The sequence below is a fragment of the Esox lucius genome, chromosome 7, assembly GCF_011004845.1.
Source record: "Esox lucius isolate fEsoLuc1 chromosome 7, fEsoLuc1.pri, whole genome shotgun sequence".
Classification (NCBI taxonomy): Eukaryota; Metazoa; Chordata; class Actinopteri; order Esociformes; family Esocidae; genus Esox; species Esox lucius.
This window is the reverse complement of record NC_047575.1, coordinates 46,146,560-46,165,038: the sequence shown is the minus strand read 5'-3', so window position 1 is coordinate 46,165,038 and position 18,479 is coordinate 46,146,560. Positions and strand designations below refer to the sequence as shown.

General features: G+C 41.9%; 3 protein-coding genes across 5 annotated transcripts; 1 reads left to right on the top strand and 2 right to left on the bottom strand.

Annotated features, from left to right (window-relative positions):
* Positions 1 to 981: 981 nt before the first annotated feature.
* On the bottom strand, positions 982 to 5,929 carry slbp2 (stem-loop binding protein 2). 2 transcript variants are annotated; one of them, XM_010871202.4, is made up of 8 exons: positions 5,817 to 5,929; positions 5,503 to 5,637; positions 4,923 to 5,000; positions 4,746 to 4,829; positions 4,287 to 4,433; positions 3,952 to 4,125; positions 1,838 to 2,000; positions 982 to 1,758 (listed from the first exon to the last, which is right to left on the bottom strand). In XM_010871202.4, the coding sequence occupies exons 1-8, from the start codon at positions 5,864 to 5,866 to the stop codon at positions 1,579 to 1,581; spliced, it is 1,011 nt and encodes a 336-aa protein (XP_010869504.2). In that variant the 5' UTR covers positions 5,867 to 5,929; the 3' UTR covers positions 982 to 1,578. The 2 variants fall into 2 exon arrangements, with proteins under 2 accessions (XP_010869504.2, XP_010869505.2); XM_010871203.4 differs by having other exon boundaries at positions 3,979 to 4,125.
* Positions 5,930 to 6,299: 370 nt separating this feature from the next.
* Positions 6,300 to 9,528, top strand: zmat2 (zinc finger, matrin-type 2). Its single transcript, NM_001303829.1, is given in 6 exon segments — positions 6,300 to 6,326; positions 6,669 to 6,780; positions 6,929 to 7,052; positions 7,930 to 8,003; positions 8,224 to 8,369; positions 8,509 to 9,528. Coding segments are annotated over 6 exon segments (615 nt in total). The 5' UTR covers positions 6,300 to 6,308; the 3' UTR covers positions 8,650 to 9,528.
* On the bottom strand, positions 9,367 to 14,097 carry LOC105011282 (ammonium transporter 1 member 3). Of its 2 annotated transcripts, XM_010871198.2 has the most exons (10): positions 13,878 to 14,097; positions 13,699 to 13,788; positions 12,117 to 12,338; positions 11,853 to 11,935; positions 11,625 to 11,750; positions 11,290 to 11,514; positions 10,365 to 10,503; positions 10,184 to 10,263; positions 9,846 to 9,969; positions 9,367 to 9,720 (listed from the first exon to the last, which is right to left on the bottom strand). In XM_010871198.2, the coding sequence occupies exons 1-10, from the start codon at positions 13,969 to 13,971 to the stop codon at positions 9,659 to 9,661; spliced, it is 1,245 nt and encodes a 414-aa protein (XP_010869500.1). In that variant the 5' UTR covers positions 13,972 to 14,097; the 3' UTR covers positions 9,367 to 9,658. The 2 variants fall into 2 exon arrangements, with proteins under 2 accessions (XP_010869500.1, XP_010869501.1); XM_010871199.2 differs by lacking the exons at positions 13,699 to 13,788; positions 13,878 to 14,097 and adding an exon at positions 13,490 to 13,537.
* Between the last annotated feature and the right edge of the window lie 4,382 nt (positions 14,098 to 18,479).

Genomic DNA, 18,479 nt, shown 5'->3' with positions numbered 1-18,479 from the left:
CAGAATATGAAGTGAGCTATTTTTCTGAGTAATAACACTGGTATTAATAACATTTATTTGTAACTTTAGCTTTATTTGATGTCGTTCTTACCTTGACAAACAAGAACACCACCGGACCTCTGGCCTTACACAAGGGTTAAATGCTCGTGAAGGATAAACCAATTTTGAGCCTGTGCAGCCCGCGACTAGCCAGCCAGCCGCGCTTGTGTGCGGCTATGGGTCTCCGATGTATTGACCTATTAAAAGCATAACATCTACCAGACTGTCCTTTGATAAAATCTGAAACATAAAATAAATCCTTCGATACAATTCACGTGACTCTACAATATCCAAGATCCGACTCTGAAAAATACCATCGCGTACAATACATTTACACCGTCGTCCATTTAAAAAATAAAAAACAACGTTCACACGCCCGTGAGCAATTGGAATTCATAAATAACATTTACGGCGAGGGAGAGGGGGCGCCCAAGCAGTGGTTTGTTTTAATGACTGGTAATTCTAACAAAATATAAAAGTAGAGAAGGTTCAATCAGTTGAGAGGTTTTAGGCTAAATACAAGTAAATTATAGTTAATACTCGAAAAGCATACCAAAATATGTTTTTCTACTGAACCGACGTACCGTGGTTAGATTGCTGTACATTGTGGGACTTGTAGTTCTATGGCTTACGATTGGTTGTTTACTTGTAGGTTCTGCAGTTAGTTGGAATATGGCCCCGGTAATGTTAGCCTCTACCTCATTAAGTCTTATCCTACGACAATTAATTGCTTTTAATTGGCGGGTGTGGCTAGTACAATAAATTGCATATACTCTTGTGTTTTCTTAAGGTAATGCAGTTATGCAAGTTGCAAGGGATTAAACAATCAATGTCAAGAAGAACCATTACACTGAAAGGCCAAGAAAACCAAATCAGCCTAGATTTTAAAGATGAACATTCTGGAAAAATCCTGTGACTTGCAGAAAATGTATTTGCACATTGTCAATTTGAAATATCTTTATTAATTTGCTTCAGTACTCAGGCTGTACAAAATGACAGAGGAAAAACAAAATAAAAACTACAAGAACGTGACAGCATTTTCCCCCCATCAACATTGTTTTTAGAAAAACAGCGAGGCAGGCATGAGGATGGTACAGTACAGAGCCTTAGTCACTTGGGCGTCAGACTGGTGAACATCAGTGATGTGGGCTGGCCAAAAGCAAAAACTGGCACTTTACTCCTTAGAGAAAAATGTAAACTGGGAGGGTGAGAAGAGTCCCTTGATTCAGAGGGTTGGGCAGTGCATAAAGAAAACAAAAAATAATAATAAAAAATGGGACAGAAACATTGAATAAGTACATGGTGCAAGTAGTGAAGTCCAAATAAATAGGTTGTAAGTGCATCAGTGAAGCAGATACTGCTTAATGTTTCATAAAAAACAGTGTAAATAGTGACCCCAAACTGACATGATCACAAGTGTCTCGTCAATCTCTTACAGCAATCCTCTTTCATACCATGACCAAATTGGCAGACCCAGTGCACCCCTAAAGGCGGACACCCCAGAGATATACCGCTGTGACGGACAGCAATAGAGGGCAATCAGTACGGCTTCCATGGTAGCTGGTCTCCCTGCATGGGCACCGGATGATTGCAGGAGTGGTCAGTTTCCAGGAGGAACCTCAGCCATCCCAACACATTCTCTTCAGCAGTCAGGTGACTGCTAAAGGAGTACCCCAAACCAGTCTGGGAGACCGGGCCCTCCGGACCAGACACGCCCACCTGAAGAGGCAAACCACAGTGAACAGATCTCTTCAAGCAAAACGACACCAGCACACCCAATAACCCCACACATACACACCTGGGACACATGGGGAACCATCCAGGGACTGTTGGATGACATTCCAGCCACTGTAGAGAAGGGGGGCTTGGACTCAGATGGCATATCCCTCCCTCTGGTTCTCTCTTTAGGTGTGCCACCATCCTCTTGAAGCTCACAATTCATCTGCTCAAGCAACCCCTGCCTGGACAGTTGAGCATCAACGAAGTCATTATAAAAAATTAAAAAAAAATAGCGACCAAGTAAAGAATACATGTCCCGGTTAGAGCCGGGATATGGAAAAAAATATATATATTGAAAAAATCAGAATGAACATTAATAATATCCCATTTATACACAGAAAAGTATAAACGCAACACTTTTTGCCCCCATTCAACATGAGCTGAACTCAAAGATTTAAGACTATGTACACAAAAGGCCTATTTCTCTCAAATATAGTTCACAAATCTGTCTAGATCTGTGTTAGTGAGAACTTCTTTGCAGAGATAATCCATCCACCTTACAGGTGTGGCATATCAACATGCTGATTAGACAACATTACTGCACAGGTGCACCTTAGGCTGGCCACAAAAAGGGCACTCTAAAATGCGCTGTTTCACTGTATTGGGCGGGTCCGGGGGGGTTCCGGAAACCAGTCAGTATCTGGTGTGACCACCATTTTCATCACGCAGTGCAACACATCTCCTTCGCATAGAGTTGATCAGGTTGACGATCGTGGCCTGTGGAATGTGGCCACAATCATCTTCAATGGCTGTGCGAAGTTGCTGGGTATTGGCAGGACCTGGAACACGCGGTCGTATACGCCGATCCAGAGCATCCCAAACATGCTCAATGGGTGACATGTCTGATGAGTATGCTGACCATGCAAGAACTGGAATGTTTTCAGCTTCCCGGAACGGTGTACAGATCCTTGCTACATGGGCCGTGCATTATGATGCAGCAACATGAGGTGATGGTCGTGGATGAATGGCACAACAATGGGCCTCAGGATCTTGTCCCGGTATCTGTGCATTCAAAATGCCATCAATAAAATGCACCTGTGTTCATTGTCCATAAAATACCTGCCCATACCATAACCCTAACGCCACCATGGGCCACTCGATCCACAACGTTGACATCAGCAAACCGCTCACCCACACGACGCCATACACGCTGTCTGCCATCTGCCCTGTACAGTGAAAACCAGGATTCATCCGTGAAGAGAACACCTCTCCAAAGTGCCAGACGCCATCGAATGTGAGCATTTGCCCACTCAAGTCGGTTACGACAACGAACTGCAGTCAGGTCGAGACCCCGATGAGGATGACGAGCATGCAGATGAGCTTCCCTGAGACAGTTTGAGCAGAAATTCTTTGTTTATGCAAACCGATTTTTGCAGCAGCTGTCCGCTGGTCTCAGACGATTTTGGAGGTGAAGATGCTAGATGAGGAGGTCCTGGGCTGGTGTGCTTACACGTGGTCTGCAAATGTGAGGCTGGTTGGATGTACAGCCAAATTCTCAGAAAGGCCTTTGGAGACAGCTTATGGTAGAGAAACAAACATTCAATTCATCACAACAGCTCGGGTTTACATTCCTGCAGTCAGCATGCCAATTGCAGGCTCCCTCAAAACCTGCGACATCTGTGGCATTGTGCTGTGTGATGGAACTGCACATTTTAGAGTGGCCTTTTATTGTGGCCACCCTAAGGCACATCTGTGCAATAATCATGCTGTCTATTCAGCATCTTGATATGCCACACCTGTAAGGTGGATGGATTATCTCAAAGGAGAAGTGCTCACTAACCGATTTAGACAGATTTGTAAACAATGAGAGAAATAGGCCTTGTGTACATTGAGAAAGTCTTAGATTTTAGTTCAGTGCATGATAAATGGGAGCAAAAACATTTTTTGCGTTTATAATTTTGTTCAGTGTAGTTAGCAGCAAACGATTCATGTCAGCCACATGTCAGATATGATCATTTACAGTTTCATCCCAGCTCCAGTACAGACCAAGCTTTGTTAGATTTTCATGACACGGTCTCCAAACGCCTAACATTCCACAAGTCCTGATACGGATAAGAGTTTCCTCATCAACCAAGTGTGGTTGTGACACCCAGTTATAATACGCAATGACTGGGGCCTACACCCGATACATACAGTTGGTCAACAGGGTCCTCTCCTTGCCTGGCCACCTCTCCCTGCACTTCAGACGGAGGGTCCCAAGCGTGGAGAGCTCTCCGCCAAAGTCGAATCTGCATGTCCCAGGAGCGCCGGCTGTATTTTCTATACTTGTTCGGAGTTGACGGGTGTAGCCCAGGGATTCTCAGGCGCCTTGCATCAGACAGGGAAGACGAGCATAAGTACACTGACGCACGCCACTCACATAGAATTGCATTTATAGCTCCAGATACCAAGCAGGTGTAATCCAATAACAGCCAATTAAGTGGGTTTTAGGGCTCGTCAGACCAGTCACAATAAGTCAGTTGTCATACTTGGGAACTTGCTCCAGGTAGTTCTGGTACCCAGACGTGTTCTTGCCGTATTGAATCTGTTTCTGACGTCGTTTCAGAACGGACTCGTTGCCCTCCACGTGAGCCGGATCCAGGTTCCGCGGGGCCCAGCGCATTCCCGACTGGGACCTAGAAAACAATAGCCAGGCTTCTATACGGTCGGTACAGTAAACACACAATGATCTTGTGGTAGCCTTCTGTGTGGCTACACCCCACCCCCGTTGCATTAAGGATGACATTAGTTTTGAGGTGGCCCTCCTATTGAGGAAAGACGCCCCCATTTGACATTGCAAACCGCAAAAAATATGGTGCCTGAGAATTCACCTCTGGAAAAAAGAAAATTCACTACAGCTTAATCAGAGCAATTCAGGTTTCAAATTCCTTCATGAAGCGCTTCATTCTGCTTTATAGGTTGACAAGACAGACAAGGGAAACCCGGACCTCTCGATACCGTCCATGTCCTCGGTTCCAACTGCAACACTAGAAGAAGAAATCCTGAGGATACATCGTTCAAGTATGGAGGACCTGATAAGAAAAGCAACCAGACAAAAGGTCCCATCAGAGCAGTGGTTCCCAAACTTCTACTCCAGGTTCTGGAACATCAGTAGTGAATAGTACCTGCGTGGCTTCTGCATAACTGGGCCGGGTCCTCTTTCTCCATTCAAGGGGCAAGGAGGTGTGGCTGGAGCTGCATTACTTTATAGATATAAATGAATAAAAACACTTGATTAAGCAGTACCAGTGTTTAAGTGATGAGTGTCAAAGGAGACTGGAAGAACAAATACACAAGATTAGCTATAGGAGTAAGTATTATTTGATACACTTTAGGGCATAATTGGAGAAAGAGGTTTAGGAAAGACAAGAACATTTGGTTGAAAATTCTGCCAAGCAGAAAGCCAGAGTTAATGACAGGACGTGCAAAGAATCTGTTCAGTGCTGTAGCAGAAGTGGTGAAAACCACAGAGCCGTTTCAACTAATATCTTGTTTTACCATAACCAGGCCCATTTGACATGTTCCAGTCATTCAGCAATGCAGGTAACCATTGTATGTGCAGTTAAAATGTATAACAAATACAATGTCCCAATGTGAATCAGACTTTTGGGACTAAAGGACATCTGGGTATGATTTTTACTACGGTCATGTTCAACCAAAAGGTAGTTTCCCCCTATCCCGAGACAGTCACTACCATCCCCTTACCTGACAAGACTGTCATACACAGAACTACAGCCTGGAAGAAGCCATGGTTCAGGGCTACACGAATAAGAAGGTACTCTAGACTTGAAGCCCACTGGAAGGTCTGAAACACCTGACCAAGGAGGGATTGACCAACCCCTAAAGAAAACAACATGTTACTAAAGCCATAAAATTTCCAAATATTATGAAGTCTTCATATAGATTAAACAAACGAGTACTTTAGTGGTAAGCGACACTCACATAATTAAAATAATTTAACATTCATACAGACAGCAGGTTTAAAGAACACGCGATTTAATCACCGAAAACATACACACCTTGGCTCCATAAATGGACCTTGAAACGAGGTTTCGACGCGTGTTGACATGATAAATTCGCCTGCAGGCACACAGTAAACACTCCATTGCTGCGATGACGGACTTTTAAATTAACCAGCCAGGTAGATTGATAGATCACGTGACATCAAGGCGGGCCCGTAGAGGTGTCACATGCACAATCAATCGCGTTGTCAGCGCACAAACAACAAAAAACGTCGCATATACATATAAGGTTGATGTAGTAATTGTAATACTTTATCTTAATGAAATACATGTATATATTATTATTGTTATTAATATTACTTCAACCAGAATAAACGACATAGTTGTATGATAAAATATATATATATATTTACAATGACGAAAATCTTTAAAAGTGTTGTTTCAAATGTAATAATTGACTTCATAAGAAAACCAGTCAGCTCCCCATAACTCCAATTACACTTCTTATTTTACGACAGTAACGTATCCGGGAGCGTTGTTACAAACAAAATGGCGTCCGGCAGTGGGGTATGTACCGTCTTTAATTTAGCTTTTCCATCTATTTTATACTAGTTTTAAAGAATTTTTCATGTGAAATAAACATATTTACTTTTGTTTTTCATACATGCCATTAGATAAGAACGTTTTAGATGTAACTTATCAATTTAGAATCACATTTATGGACGTAGCTAATCGCAAAGAGTTTGTGTTGCCATGCATGGTTGTTGTTTGTTTTTCTGGTTGAATGTCATTTCAAAGCTAACATTAACTGTAATTATGATCGAAGAAGTCAGATGTTCTTTAATTGAATGTGTTGTCATTATGCATTTCTCAAAACTAACGTTTCATGTTTATTTTTTGTTGCTGTAGTCAGGTGGTGGTGGTGCTAACAGCAAGAATGATTTTCGACGAAAGTGGGACAAAGATGAATATGAACAACTGGCTCAGAAGCGTCTCAATGAGGAGAGAGACAAAAAAGATGGTAGTTATACTAAGAAACACACAACGCAAAAAGGAACTTGATTTCCTCGACTACATTCATTATTGTGTGTAATAAATACAGAAAAAGCTTATCCCAAACACCTGAAACATGTATTCTGATCATGCCTCTCTTTCCATCCTTCTTTCAGGTAAGCCAGCACCCCCAGTCAAGCGAGAACTCCTGCGACACAGGGACTACAAGGTGGACCTTGAGTCCAAGCTGGGGAAAACAATTGTTATCACCAAGACAACACCACAAGCAGAGATGGGAGGGTATGCACACGTTTGTAATCCAAGTTAACTAGGCTTGTTAAAACCTTATCTAAGACTTCTGCATTATATTTGTTATCTAAACAGACTTAAACAGATCTAAACAGCAGTGAAATGCTATAGTGTCAAATGCACATTAATTGACAATGTTGGCCTCTTAAAGAGGAGTGGGAGGCCCTGGTGCATACCTGAGCAAAGGGACAATTACATTAGAGCTTCTCGGTTGAGAAACAGACGCCTCACATTGAGGGAAAAATGCCAGCATCCAGGAGTCACCTCATGGATTAACAAACATCAAGTACCATTGGAACACAGGACCGTTGCTGATATTGGGCCTCTGTACTCCGGTCAAAAATCCATTAAAAATGTGCCATCTGCGATAGTCATTTACAACATTATCAATGTATACACTACATTTCTGATCTGATTTGATGTTCTTTTAATGGACAATAAAAATATATATATTTCGAACAGGGACATTTCTAAATGACCCCAAACGTTTTGAAACGGTAGTGTGTGTTCTTGAAATCTTCTGAAGTGATAATTTCATGAAGCATTGGTAGGGATAAGATTATAGACAGTGGGCTGTCACAGCTCAGCAGTGTATGATAGAAACCGGGCATTTAGCCTGGTCTTACAGTAGATGATGCAGTGTACAGAGGGTCCTGTGACATAACGGCGCCCCGGTGTTACTCCAAGTTTTAATAAATAAACAATCTTTTACTGACAAGATGATCATCTATTCCTGAGTTATAACTACACTTAATGTAGCCCGCCAACGCATGGTCTTTTTTCTTCTCTTCTTTCGTTGACTTCGCTGACAGGCATGTTGGGACACAAAGCCATAATAACTGCTGACATCTTCTATTCCGGCGCTTAGGTACTACTGCAATGTCTGTGATTGTGTTGTGAAGGATTCCATTAACTTCTTGGACCACATCAATGGCAAGAAACGTGAGTATGCAACAGGGTCATTTATACGGTTCAGAATAGGGGGCTGACGTGTTTCCTCGTCTTTATTTTGTCACGTTTCCTAAGCAAATATATTGCACAATAATCTACATTGTTTTTTTTTGCCATCTAGAAAATGTCTTGATGCAGCATCCCTGCGGCAGACTAGATGCATTATTCAGTGGGAATTTGTTTTCTCTCCAAATGTTTTTCTTCCTCACAGACCAGAGGAATCTGGGAATGTCCATGCGTGTAGAACGCTCCTCGCTGGACCAGGTGAAGAAACGCTTTGAAGTTAACAAGAAGAAGATGGAGGAGAAGCAGAAGGAGTATGATTTTGAAGAGCGCATGAAAGAGCTTCGAGAAGAGGTCAGGGATGGGGTCTAGAGTACTATAAATCTCAATGTGCCAGTCTAAATGGACTAAATGTCCATTAATTCAGGGCTGAAAATCTGCAAGTCCCAGTATTTGTAAGACAATTCAGCTAAATGTCACTTTATTTTCCTAGGAAGAGAAAGCAAAGGCCTACAAGAAGGAGAAGCAGAAGGAAAAGAAGCGTAAAGCGGAGGAGGATCTGTTTGAGGAGGATGATGAAATGGCTGCTGTGATGGGATTCTCAGGGTTTGGTTCCTCGAAGAAGGGCAAATGACCTAAATACTAGCTGCATTTCTACAGTCTCTCCCACTCGGCTGATCAAAAAGTAAACTTTGCCATCTTTAGCATTCTGTTCCTCTGCTCCCAGAAGTGCTATAGACCACTGGTTCTCAACTTGAGGCCTTGGGGAAACTGCTGGTATTGACTCTAGCCCTCAAATCAGGGATTGATTTTGACCTGGCACACCAGCTTAATGCAGTTATCTACCCGGTAGAATAGAAAACCAGCAGAACTCCAGTTCCCGAAGCCGGTTGGTTGAGAACCACTCTTTTAGCCAACTATTTGATGTCATGGTGTGCATGAAAAAAGGATGGCTGTGGGGCATGCAGTTTTATCCCACAATCCAGAATTATTTTAAAATGCCACCTAAACACGCCATTGACACAGTCTGAGTAATACCTGCGACTGTGCTGGGTTTGTGGATTATTTAAACCTTTTTTTGTTTTTTTTACCGGGATAAGGTGTAAAATGAATACAATTTGTATTTTATGGTGAGTTTTATATAAAAATTCCAAATGCAAATGTCTCCTAAGATTCTTTTTTTTTGTTCAGTATTTACACAAGGTTCCCATTGACCTTGAAGATGATTTTCTTTAATTTGTTGTCTGCATTCCAGTACTTGCACTACCTGTGTTTCCTGTACTGTTGTCTCAAATATAGGGAGGACATTTTCGGTTTTTATTGGCAATCAAGGACCTCAATTATTGTACAGTGCATTTAATATTTGCATTTTTGACCGTTGTACTCTCAAACGACAACCTCATAAGTCCCCCACAAATAAATGCCACTTAGAAACATGGGGAATATTTGTGTTGTGTTTATTTTATTCAGACATTTGTGATTCATACAATAAAAAGTTTGACTTTGTAAATATTATCAATCTCAGTGTCTCAATATGGTGCAAAGAAATAAGGGCTCTTCAAACAAATAAGCTTGCTGGCAAACATTTTTTTATTGAGGATTTTTTAAATTTGTCTCCATTAAAGGTTTTGTCTCTGGATTGGTCAGTTCAGTGACATCGTGGCAGTGTTAGGTTGTCTTAATGTGTGTCTGATCTTGTCAATTCCTGCAAAGGACACCACAGAAACATAGGTCTTGCATCATCTCTGGGCCAATGCTACAAATTAAGCATAACATAAATGTAACTTCGCATCGTTTGCTGGAATGATTAGAGCGTGGGTATGAGCTCACCTTGTTTCTCTACGAACTGGGGGACGCGCAGCAGTCCGAAACACATGAGCATTGAGAGGACAGGGTACATAACCACAGCCCAGAGAAGTAATACTAGCATCACAATTAAATTGTTGGTCAACACCTGGAAATAAAAACATGAGAATAACCAAATTTGTAAATATTGTAAAAATAATTTCACAAAAAAAAACTGTCTATCTGAGGAATTCTAGGCAGAAAAGCTAGGTTTTCTCCCTGTCTTCTCACACCAACCTGAATATGTCCAATCTTAACGTGTTTCACAACTAAAACATTTTGTTTCGCAGAACCAATACCCCTGTGTTTCGTTTTCTCCTCACCTGGGGATGTCCACCAATAAGCCCACCGTCAGAGAAAAAACCGGCATAGATCAAACCCCAGGCTCCTGGAACCAAATATCCTGATACAGACAAAAGTGAGACACGATTCGTATTTTGGGGGGGGGGGGGGGGGGGGGTATAAACTAGAAAAGTAAAACGTGTGTGACTTGTTAACTCTGACCTGGGATTATGTTTAGGGAGTCGTCCACCTTTATGGCACATAATAAGCGGCGCACGGCAAAAAAGAAGAGAGAAGCTGTGACCCCACACATCACCGCCAAACCCGGCGTGTACGTGTCCAACCCGGCACCCACCGCCACCTGTAAATACCAACGGAAGGCACACTGAGATTAGCCGGAAAGCAAGCGCTTATTCATAAAACATGTTATACAGTTACCGACAATGCTCATACGTGATCCACACATGCAGTCCCAAAAGGCAGACAACAACCCCAGAGATTTTAGGCATTTTTTATGATTATCTAGGCCGCACGTTAAAGGCTTTTTAAATTTAAATCCACATGCGTGCCTGGAATTGATTTTTTAATACAATTCAGTATACATTTTTTCTTGCTTTTCGTCCATTAACACTGTGCGTGTTTCACAAATTCATGTTTGTTTGGGTTTGAAGTTAACGTATTGCAAAGCATTCTGTTCAGAGGAATGGAGATCCGGTTGTTAAATGTTTCTCGCTTAGATGCTACAGAATATACTGTATATATTAATTTACTCTAAACTACAGGTGACAAAAGTATTTTGGCTACATAGTACAGCCATTTTTGTGACTTTAGTTTTGTTAGTGTTGGATGGATGAAGACAGAATGGACTTTAATTTTCCTTATTTAGATTTAGATTTAGAATTGAAGTTATATTAGATCAGTATCTAACACAATCTATGAGACAGGTATACTTTTAGCCAACCTTAACTAAAAATTACCTTATTTTGATCGATTTTACACCCATTGTTACTCTAAAAATTCATGATGAAAGATGTTTTGGGGAGTATGCCCAAAACGAGGCTTTAGCCCCCCCATCCATGATTTTCTAGTCGTCCCTGCATGGCACGCTCTTGCTACACGTTTTTCTAAAACCCCAGATGTTTGTTACCATTCCAGCAATGGCCCCAGAGGACATGCTGTCCAGATCATAGTAGTTCTTGTCGAAGCGTTGGAGAATCAGTCCGTAAAGTCCTCCAGATGAAGCGCTGTGCAGCAGGTTGACGACGGCCCGCCCCAGCAGCTGGCCCCCCTCAGCGCCCAGCAGACGGGGGTGAGCGCCCATCGCCAGGCCGAAGAAGCCCAGCATTTGAAGGCCTCCCCCAAGCACCACCATCTATGAACAGCCAGCCACAGAGGAGACATTTGTTGATGGACGCAGAACAATGCAACACAGTCTGTCTGTGTGGTCTTTCGCTGCCCTTTGAAGCTGAGCTGGTGACTTACTGACTGAACGTGCGCTTTCCGTTTGAAATGGGAGCTCCAGCGACCGTCCCGGGGCCCTATAATGTACAGTGAAACTGCTGCAGTTGCTCCACCCAGTAGGAAGATGACCCCGCTACCTGCATGGTCCTGAACAGTCATTTGGGTCAAAGTACGAGATTATTTCTACTTCTAGTGAATGTGTGGCTAAATCCTGAATTTGAGTTCGGTATGGGATTGGACTGTTCACACCTGTGCTGGACTGGAGGTGGAGGTTGGACTGAAGATGCCTTGCTGGTCCCAGATCCAATGACAGGCCAGAGGGTAGATTAGTCCTGGGGAGGTGGAGGGGTTAGAGGAGAAATGCAGCCTATAAGCACCCTATAAGAAGGTGAATTGGTCACCCCAATAATAAGAACACTTTGCAAAAAATATAAAATGTTCCCCCCTCCTCGCAAATATCAAACTCCTTCTTACACCCTGCAGGGCTCAATTATTGTTTTTTTAATTAAATACCTGAGAAAACATATGCAGCTATGAGGTAGCCGATTGGTTCTGTCCGTTCGTTGACAGCCCCAAGTGCCAGAGTAGTAGCCACGGCACAGCGAACATAGTTGAAGAAGAAGTGCACCACGTTTGTCTTGTCCAGAATGAGAAAGTATTGCAATCCAATGAAAGAATTGCCCCCCCCAAAGGCGAACGCATATCCGTGTGTAAAGAAGGCAACCAAGGTGATAACTGTGAACACAAAAATGATTTAAAGATGTCAACTTTAGCTTGAATTCAATGCAGTGTATGTCATCTTATATCCAGTATATACAGACGTGTGACGGCAGGGGTTCAAATGTTCAGCATTAAAACCATGTGAAAGAACTTTCCCGGGTCTTTTAGCCCAGGATGTTCTTGGGTTAAATCCAGAGTTGACATTGACGCATCTGGGATAACGGGAAACGCAAACAACAAGAGGTGAGGAGTGCTACGTTTTCTTTGTAAGTGCTTCGGTTGTGTGGGGACACCCGCAGTATAACAAGAAACCAGGCAAGCCTAGTTCACCCGGACCGCAATAGAAAGTATTGCCCTCTTGAGATTCGAACCAGGGTCGCCCACGTGAAATGGCATAACAACGAACTTTTTCCTTTCATTCGTGAATGATATTGATACAATAACTATAAAGACGATAACTAACCTTTTCATCAAGTGAAACGACGAGAGAATCGTGGAAATAAAATAAATACATGTCGTTGTTCACAACAGATTTGAATTTGAGCCTTCCACGTGAGAGGCACTGTCTTAAACGAAAATAATTGGTTGGCCTATATAGTTGTTCAGTTGTTTTGTATAAAACATATATACAACTTTTTCAACAGATTTACCCTCCTGACCTAAAAACACCACCCACGTTTTCCTTTGTAACCTGTAAAACATGTTCACGAACTCCTACTCTGTCACATTAGTCATCACCAAGTGGAAACTGCGTTTTCAAAACAACTATGGTCAACACGACGGGCGTCAGCCACCGACCTATTGCTATAGAACTTCCCAGCATAACGCTTGCAGCTTTTTATGGGCGTATGAAAACTTACAATTGCTTAAAATACACATCAGTAATCTCATTCTAGTCTTACTTCTAAAAAGAAAGTGATAACTGGCTCCTCACTTTGATGAATCACATAACGCTTTCATTCCGAGGTACGCGTACACGCGTCAAACATCAATGAGTGAAACTTTTCAAATTTAGCCGTTTGGCATTGTTGTCATATTTAATTTATATTAATATAATCTTTAACAGCCAGTTTTGACTAGAAATGTAGGCCTATCTCTCAAACTGCCTCTCTATAAGATTACGAGGCATAATAATGATATGAATTATGATTTGACGATGGCCTTACTCATTTTAAAGAGTATCTCAAATAAATAACTTCACAGTACCCTCTCCGCAACCATGATTAAGCCGGTGTAGTTAATTAACTGTTTTCTGTGGACCTCCCACAAAGCTATTTAAGATCAATGCGCTGGAAGTTGCATTGGATAAAAACGTCTGCTATTGAGACTTAAATGTAAAGGTAAATAAGCATTTTTCTGGTGTACTTTTACTTACATGTATCTGCTACATTTTTCATGATAACGTTGGCGTGGTTTTTTGGATCGGTCTTGCCTGCCTCCACTAAGGCAAAACCAAACTTAAAGCCTGTATAATCGAAGTTGAAAGAAAACATTTTTGTTATCATCGAGACATTTATTTTGGACTGCCAGATCAGATTGGTGAAGTATACTCACACAGCGCAAATAAGCTGCAAAGAAGGATGAATGCATCATGAATCGCTATGGAGTCTGCGAAAGACATGTCTACAGACATATTTGTCTGTGTCATTATCTGTCGGTTAGCAGCACCAATACCAGAACAATCACATGCTTTGGCGCAAACGTAGATAACTATAAAATACAAAAACCAAGTTGCTAAACAAAAATATAAGTTACAGCGATAATCAGGAGTTCTTTGGCGTATCAGGCACCTAAGAGACTGTTCGTGTGATTGGGACAATTCATATATTCCGGTGCTTCTATGACGTGAAATAGTGATAATAACAATTTAGCTACGTTATAATGGACCTCTGCGTAATATACTCTCAACATTTAGTTTGCCTTTTGTTTGGTAAGAAGTAACCTATGAATAACCTACGCCTGCAGTTAATAACCTACGCCCGCAGTTTGCGGTTTGTAGCAAGTGTACAGGGCGCTGTCCACGGTGCTGATAGCGCCCCTGAAAGTCCCCTGAAAGCAGTCTAAGATATCAGCATTCATATCTTATTAATGCTTAAATATTATGTACATGACGTTCAGAAGTGCTTAGCAGTGTACTTTTTTGTTGATGTTTTTGCTCTGTATTTGATGATTTACGATTTCAATCAATCAATCACATTTATTTATAAAGCCCTTTTTACAACAGCAGTTGTCACAAAGTGTTTTACAGAAACACCCGGCCTTAAACCCCAAGGAGCAAACAACAGTAGTGTTGAATTTCAGTGGCTAGGAAAAACTCCCTAAGAAAATTTTAGGAAGAAACCTAGAGAGGACCCAGGCTCAGAGGGGTGACCAGTCCTCTTCTGGCTGTGCCGGGTGATATATTAAGAGTCCAATTGGAATAACTAATAAATGCATGTGGGCTAAATCCATAGTCTATTTAAATTTTGACTAGGTCAGAAGTATGACCAGATGGACAAGGACAGGGACAGCAATGGGCACCCCAAACCAGGTACTCTGCAGGTGTGGACCAGGACCTCATTTCCTCCTAAAGTTTAAAACGGGAGGAGACTGGGAAAATTCCGAAAATGTATTCCTCATATCAACAACAATTTATAGTGGAGAAGGAGAACTGACCCAAACCCCCAGCACAATAGTATAGCAGCGTAAGACCTTGGAACTGAGACAGGGGGGTCCGGCGACACTGTATCCCTACCAGGGGTGGTGACGAGAGCCCACCTGGCAAGACAGCAAGGGTGGACAGTATCAAGCCTTCTGGTCACCTTCACGCCCCCGGGCCAGGCTACACCTAATCATAACCCATGCTGTAGACATACGATTTTAATAGACACTTGAAAGTTTGCACTGAGTTTGCATTTCTAACCTTAATTGGCAGATCATTCCACAGTAGTGGAGCTCTATAAGAAAAGGCCCTGCCTCTGGCTGTTTGTTTAGAAATTATAGGTACAATTAAAAGGCCTGCATCTTGCGATTGTAAGTTACGTGTAGGTATGTATGGCTGGATCATTTCAGCGAGGTAAGTAGGAGCTAGTCCATGTATTGATTTATAGGTAAACAGTAAAACCTTAAAACAGCCCTAACCTTAACAGGCAGCCAGTGTAAGGACGCTAGTACAGGAGGAATGTGTTCACATTTTCTAGATTCTAGCAGCCGTGTGCAGCACTAATTGAAGTTTATTTATTGTCTCTCTAAGAGAAGGGAGTGATCAATAGTGTCAAAAGCAGCACTAAGATCAAGAAGCAACAGGACGGATGCGGAACCTTTGTCTGAGGCCATTAGAAGGTCATTTGTTACCTTCACGAGGGCAGTTTCAGTACTACGATGGGATGTGAAACCGGACTGGAGCATTTCATAAATGTTATTTGTCTTCAGGAAGGCATTCAGTTGTTGGGAAACACATTTTTCTAAGATTTCTGAGAAGAACGTGAGGTTCGATATTGGCCTATAATTGTTTAATATGTCGGGATCCAGATTTTTTTTATAAGAGGCTTAATTTTCGTTATTTTTTGGGAGTTTGGTACACATCCCGAGGAAAAGGAGCAATTTATTATGTTCAGCATTGGCTGACCTAGCACAGGAAGTAGCTCCTTAAGTAGTTTTGTTGGAATCGGGTCTAGCTGACAGTTTGTGGGTTTAGAACTCATTACAAATGTAGTGAATGTCTCGAACGATACGGTATCACAAAATTCTAGTGTCCCCATTGGAACCTGGTCAGGGAGGTTCAGGACATTTTTAGGACAACTGAGATTTTGAGGACAATAACTATTTAAGGAGGAGTCAGTTATTTCTAATGGTGATGATCTTTTCATCAAAGTAGTTAATGTATTAATTAAAACTAAAGTGAAGACCCACTTCACTTTTGAGCTTTGCTTTTTTGTTAACTTTGCAACTGTATCGAAGAGAAATGTTGGATTGTTTCGGTTCACCTCAATCAGGTTGGAGAAAGAGAAGTGAGTGATTTTCGGTATTGTAGTGTACTGTCTATCCAGGCTAGTCTGAATACTTCCAACTTGGTGGAGCGCCACTTTCTCTCCAATTTTCTGGTGGCTTGCTTGAGTGCTCTAGTATTGTCTTTTGTTGTCTTTGTTTTTAGTGGTACAATCATATCTTAAGTAATTTGCAGTGTTGAGTTTAGATCCTCGATAGCAGATTTACAAGGTTAGACAAGGTTAGACAAGGTGATCCGATAATCCAGGATTCTGGGGGGAAATTATTAGATCTACAATATCTATTTCTCATTACAGAACTAAATCTAAGGTGTGATTGTGGCAATGTGTTGGACCTGAGACAAGTTGGACAAAACCCATTGAGTCAATTATGGCTTCAAAGGCTTTTAGAAGAGGATCATTGGACTTTTCCATATGAATATTGAAATCGCCAAAACTGTGAATACTATCTGCCATGACTACAAGGTTAGACAAGAATTCTGGAAACGAATTGAGGAACATTGTGTATGTACCGGGGGGCCTATAAATAGTTGCTATGTAAAACGATTTATCGGCCTGGTTAACTATCATGAGTAAAACCTAAATAGAATAAAAATCTGGGATGTATTTGAGAGTACATTTATATTTACTCTCATAAATATTAGCAACACCCCCTCCTTTTTGGGATGCACGAGGGATATGATCACTAGTATAGCCAGTAGGAGAGGCCTCATTTAAGGCTATGAATTCATTAGGCTTTAGCCACGTTTCACATAAACCAATAACATCTAGTTTATGATCAGAGATTAATTCATTTACTGCAACTGCCTTTGGAGCAAGGGAGTCTCATTTTGAGATGGGAGGTGATACAGTCATTTTTATTTTTATGTGACTGAGGGAGAGGAACGCTTTATCTTAATAAGGTTGTTTTTGTTAGCACTACCTTGTTTAACTTTTCTCAGTTATCTACAAACTCTCCTGTGACAGGCTGAACTCCATTTTCAGCCAGCGATTGAGTGGCGCAGGTCTGCTGTAGAGCTTTTCACCACCCCTAGCTGGGAGGGGGCCAGAGACAATTAGAAATTATTATTTAAGTATAAACCTGGATATAATGTTTTGACAACAGCTAAAGTATCTCACAGAAGTGGGTACACCCCTCACATTTTTGTAAATATAAAATTATATCTTTTCATGTGACAGCACTGAAGAAATGACACCTTGCTACAATGTAAAGTAGTGAGTGTACAGCTTGTATAACAGTGTACATTTGCTGTCTCCTCCTCATTGCTGTCTCCTCATTTGCTGTCACACAGCCATTAATGTCTTAACCGCTGGCAACAAAGGTGAGTACACCAAATTGGGCCCAACTTGCAATTTTCCCTCCCTGGTGTCATGTTATGGTGATGGGATGACACGTGCGTTTCTTCTGATGCGTTGGTTGTTACGGCGCCTTTTGGGATACAGCTTTGTGCTTGACTACTAGGTTTAACATTGACGATACACAATGTGCAAGTGACTGTAGCAACTCATTCAGCTGTAATATTCATGTATATTGCAGATATTGTATGTGCATGATGCAAGAAATATGGTTTTCATTCTTTGGAGAGACTGCTTGGTCCAGTAATGCAATGACTTGTGCAGCTCAGCTGGGGGCGCCATTGCTTTCTTATGGAGGCTTGTCCACAAGCTATCGGCTCAAAGTCTCAGTTGCTCCAGAGTCTATGTGCAGGTAGGCAATTTTCTAAATGATTCTGGTCCATGGGCCCTCATCTCACCCCCGAGGCGCACATTTTGCGATTGATTGCCTTAATGTTAATGAACACTACTGACTTTTTATTGTGCATTTTGAGCAAGACAAAGACTCAAAAACACATTTCTTAGTAAGGGTGACAAGCGTCCACAGCCAATGAGTGGCGCTCCTCTAGCGGAAACACACAGACCAGTTGGTGCCAGGACAATCGCTGCAACATATTGGAGACGAAATGAATGATATGCCAATTCAGAATGAGGAGGTTGATTGAGTGGCCATTGTGGCAGTAGGACCATGCTCTGACAGGACCAGGGTTAATCTAGTGATTATGTCACTGGGTGAATGTGTCCCCTGAGCCCCTCAGTCCTTCAGCCCCTCAGTCCCTCTGTCCTCTCAGTCCTTCAGCCCCTCAGTCCTTCAGCCCCTCAGTCCTTTAGTACC

Coding starts and splice junctions, on each gene's coding strand:
- slbp2 (XM_010871202.4), bottom strand. CDS start 5,866: ATGTCAACACGCGTCGAAACCTCGTTTCAAGGTCCATTTATGGAGCCA. Junction 5,638..5,816: donor GGTCCATTTATGGAGCCAAG/GTGTGTATGTTT, acceptor TGTTTTCTTTAG/GGGTTGGTCAATCCCTCCTT. Junction 4,434..4,745: donor GACATGGACGGTATCGAGAG/GTCCGGGTTTCC, acceptor ATTGTTTTCTAG/GTCCCAGTCGGGAATGCGCT.
- LOC105011282 (XM_010871198.2), bottom strand. CDS start 13,971: ATGACACAGACAAATATGTCTGTAGACATGTCTTTCGCAGACTCCATA. Junction 13,789..13,877: donor TTGCAGCTTATTTGCGCTGT/GTGAGTATACTT, acceptor TCGATTATACAG/GCTTTAAGTTTGGTTTTGCC. Junction 12,339..13,698: donor GAAAAATGTAGCAGATACAT/GTAAGTAAAAGT, acceptor TTGTGTTCACAG/TTATCACCTTGGTTGCCTTC.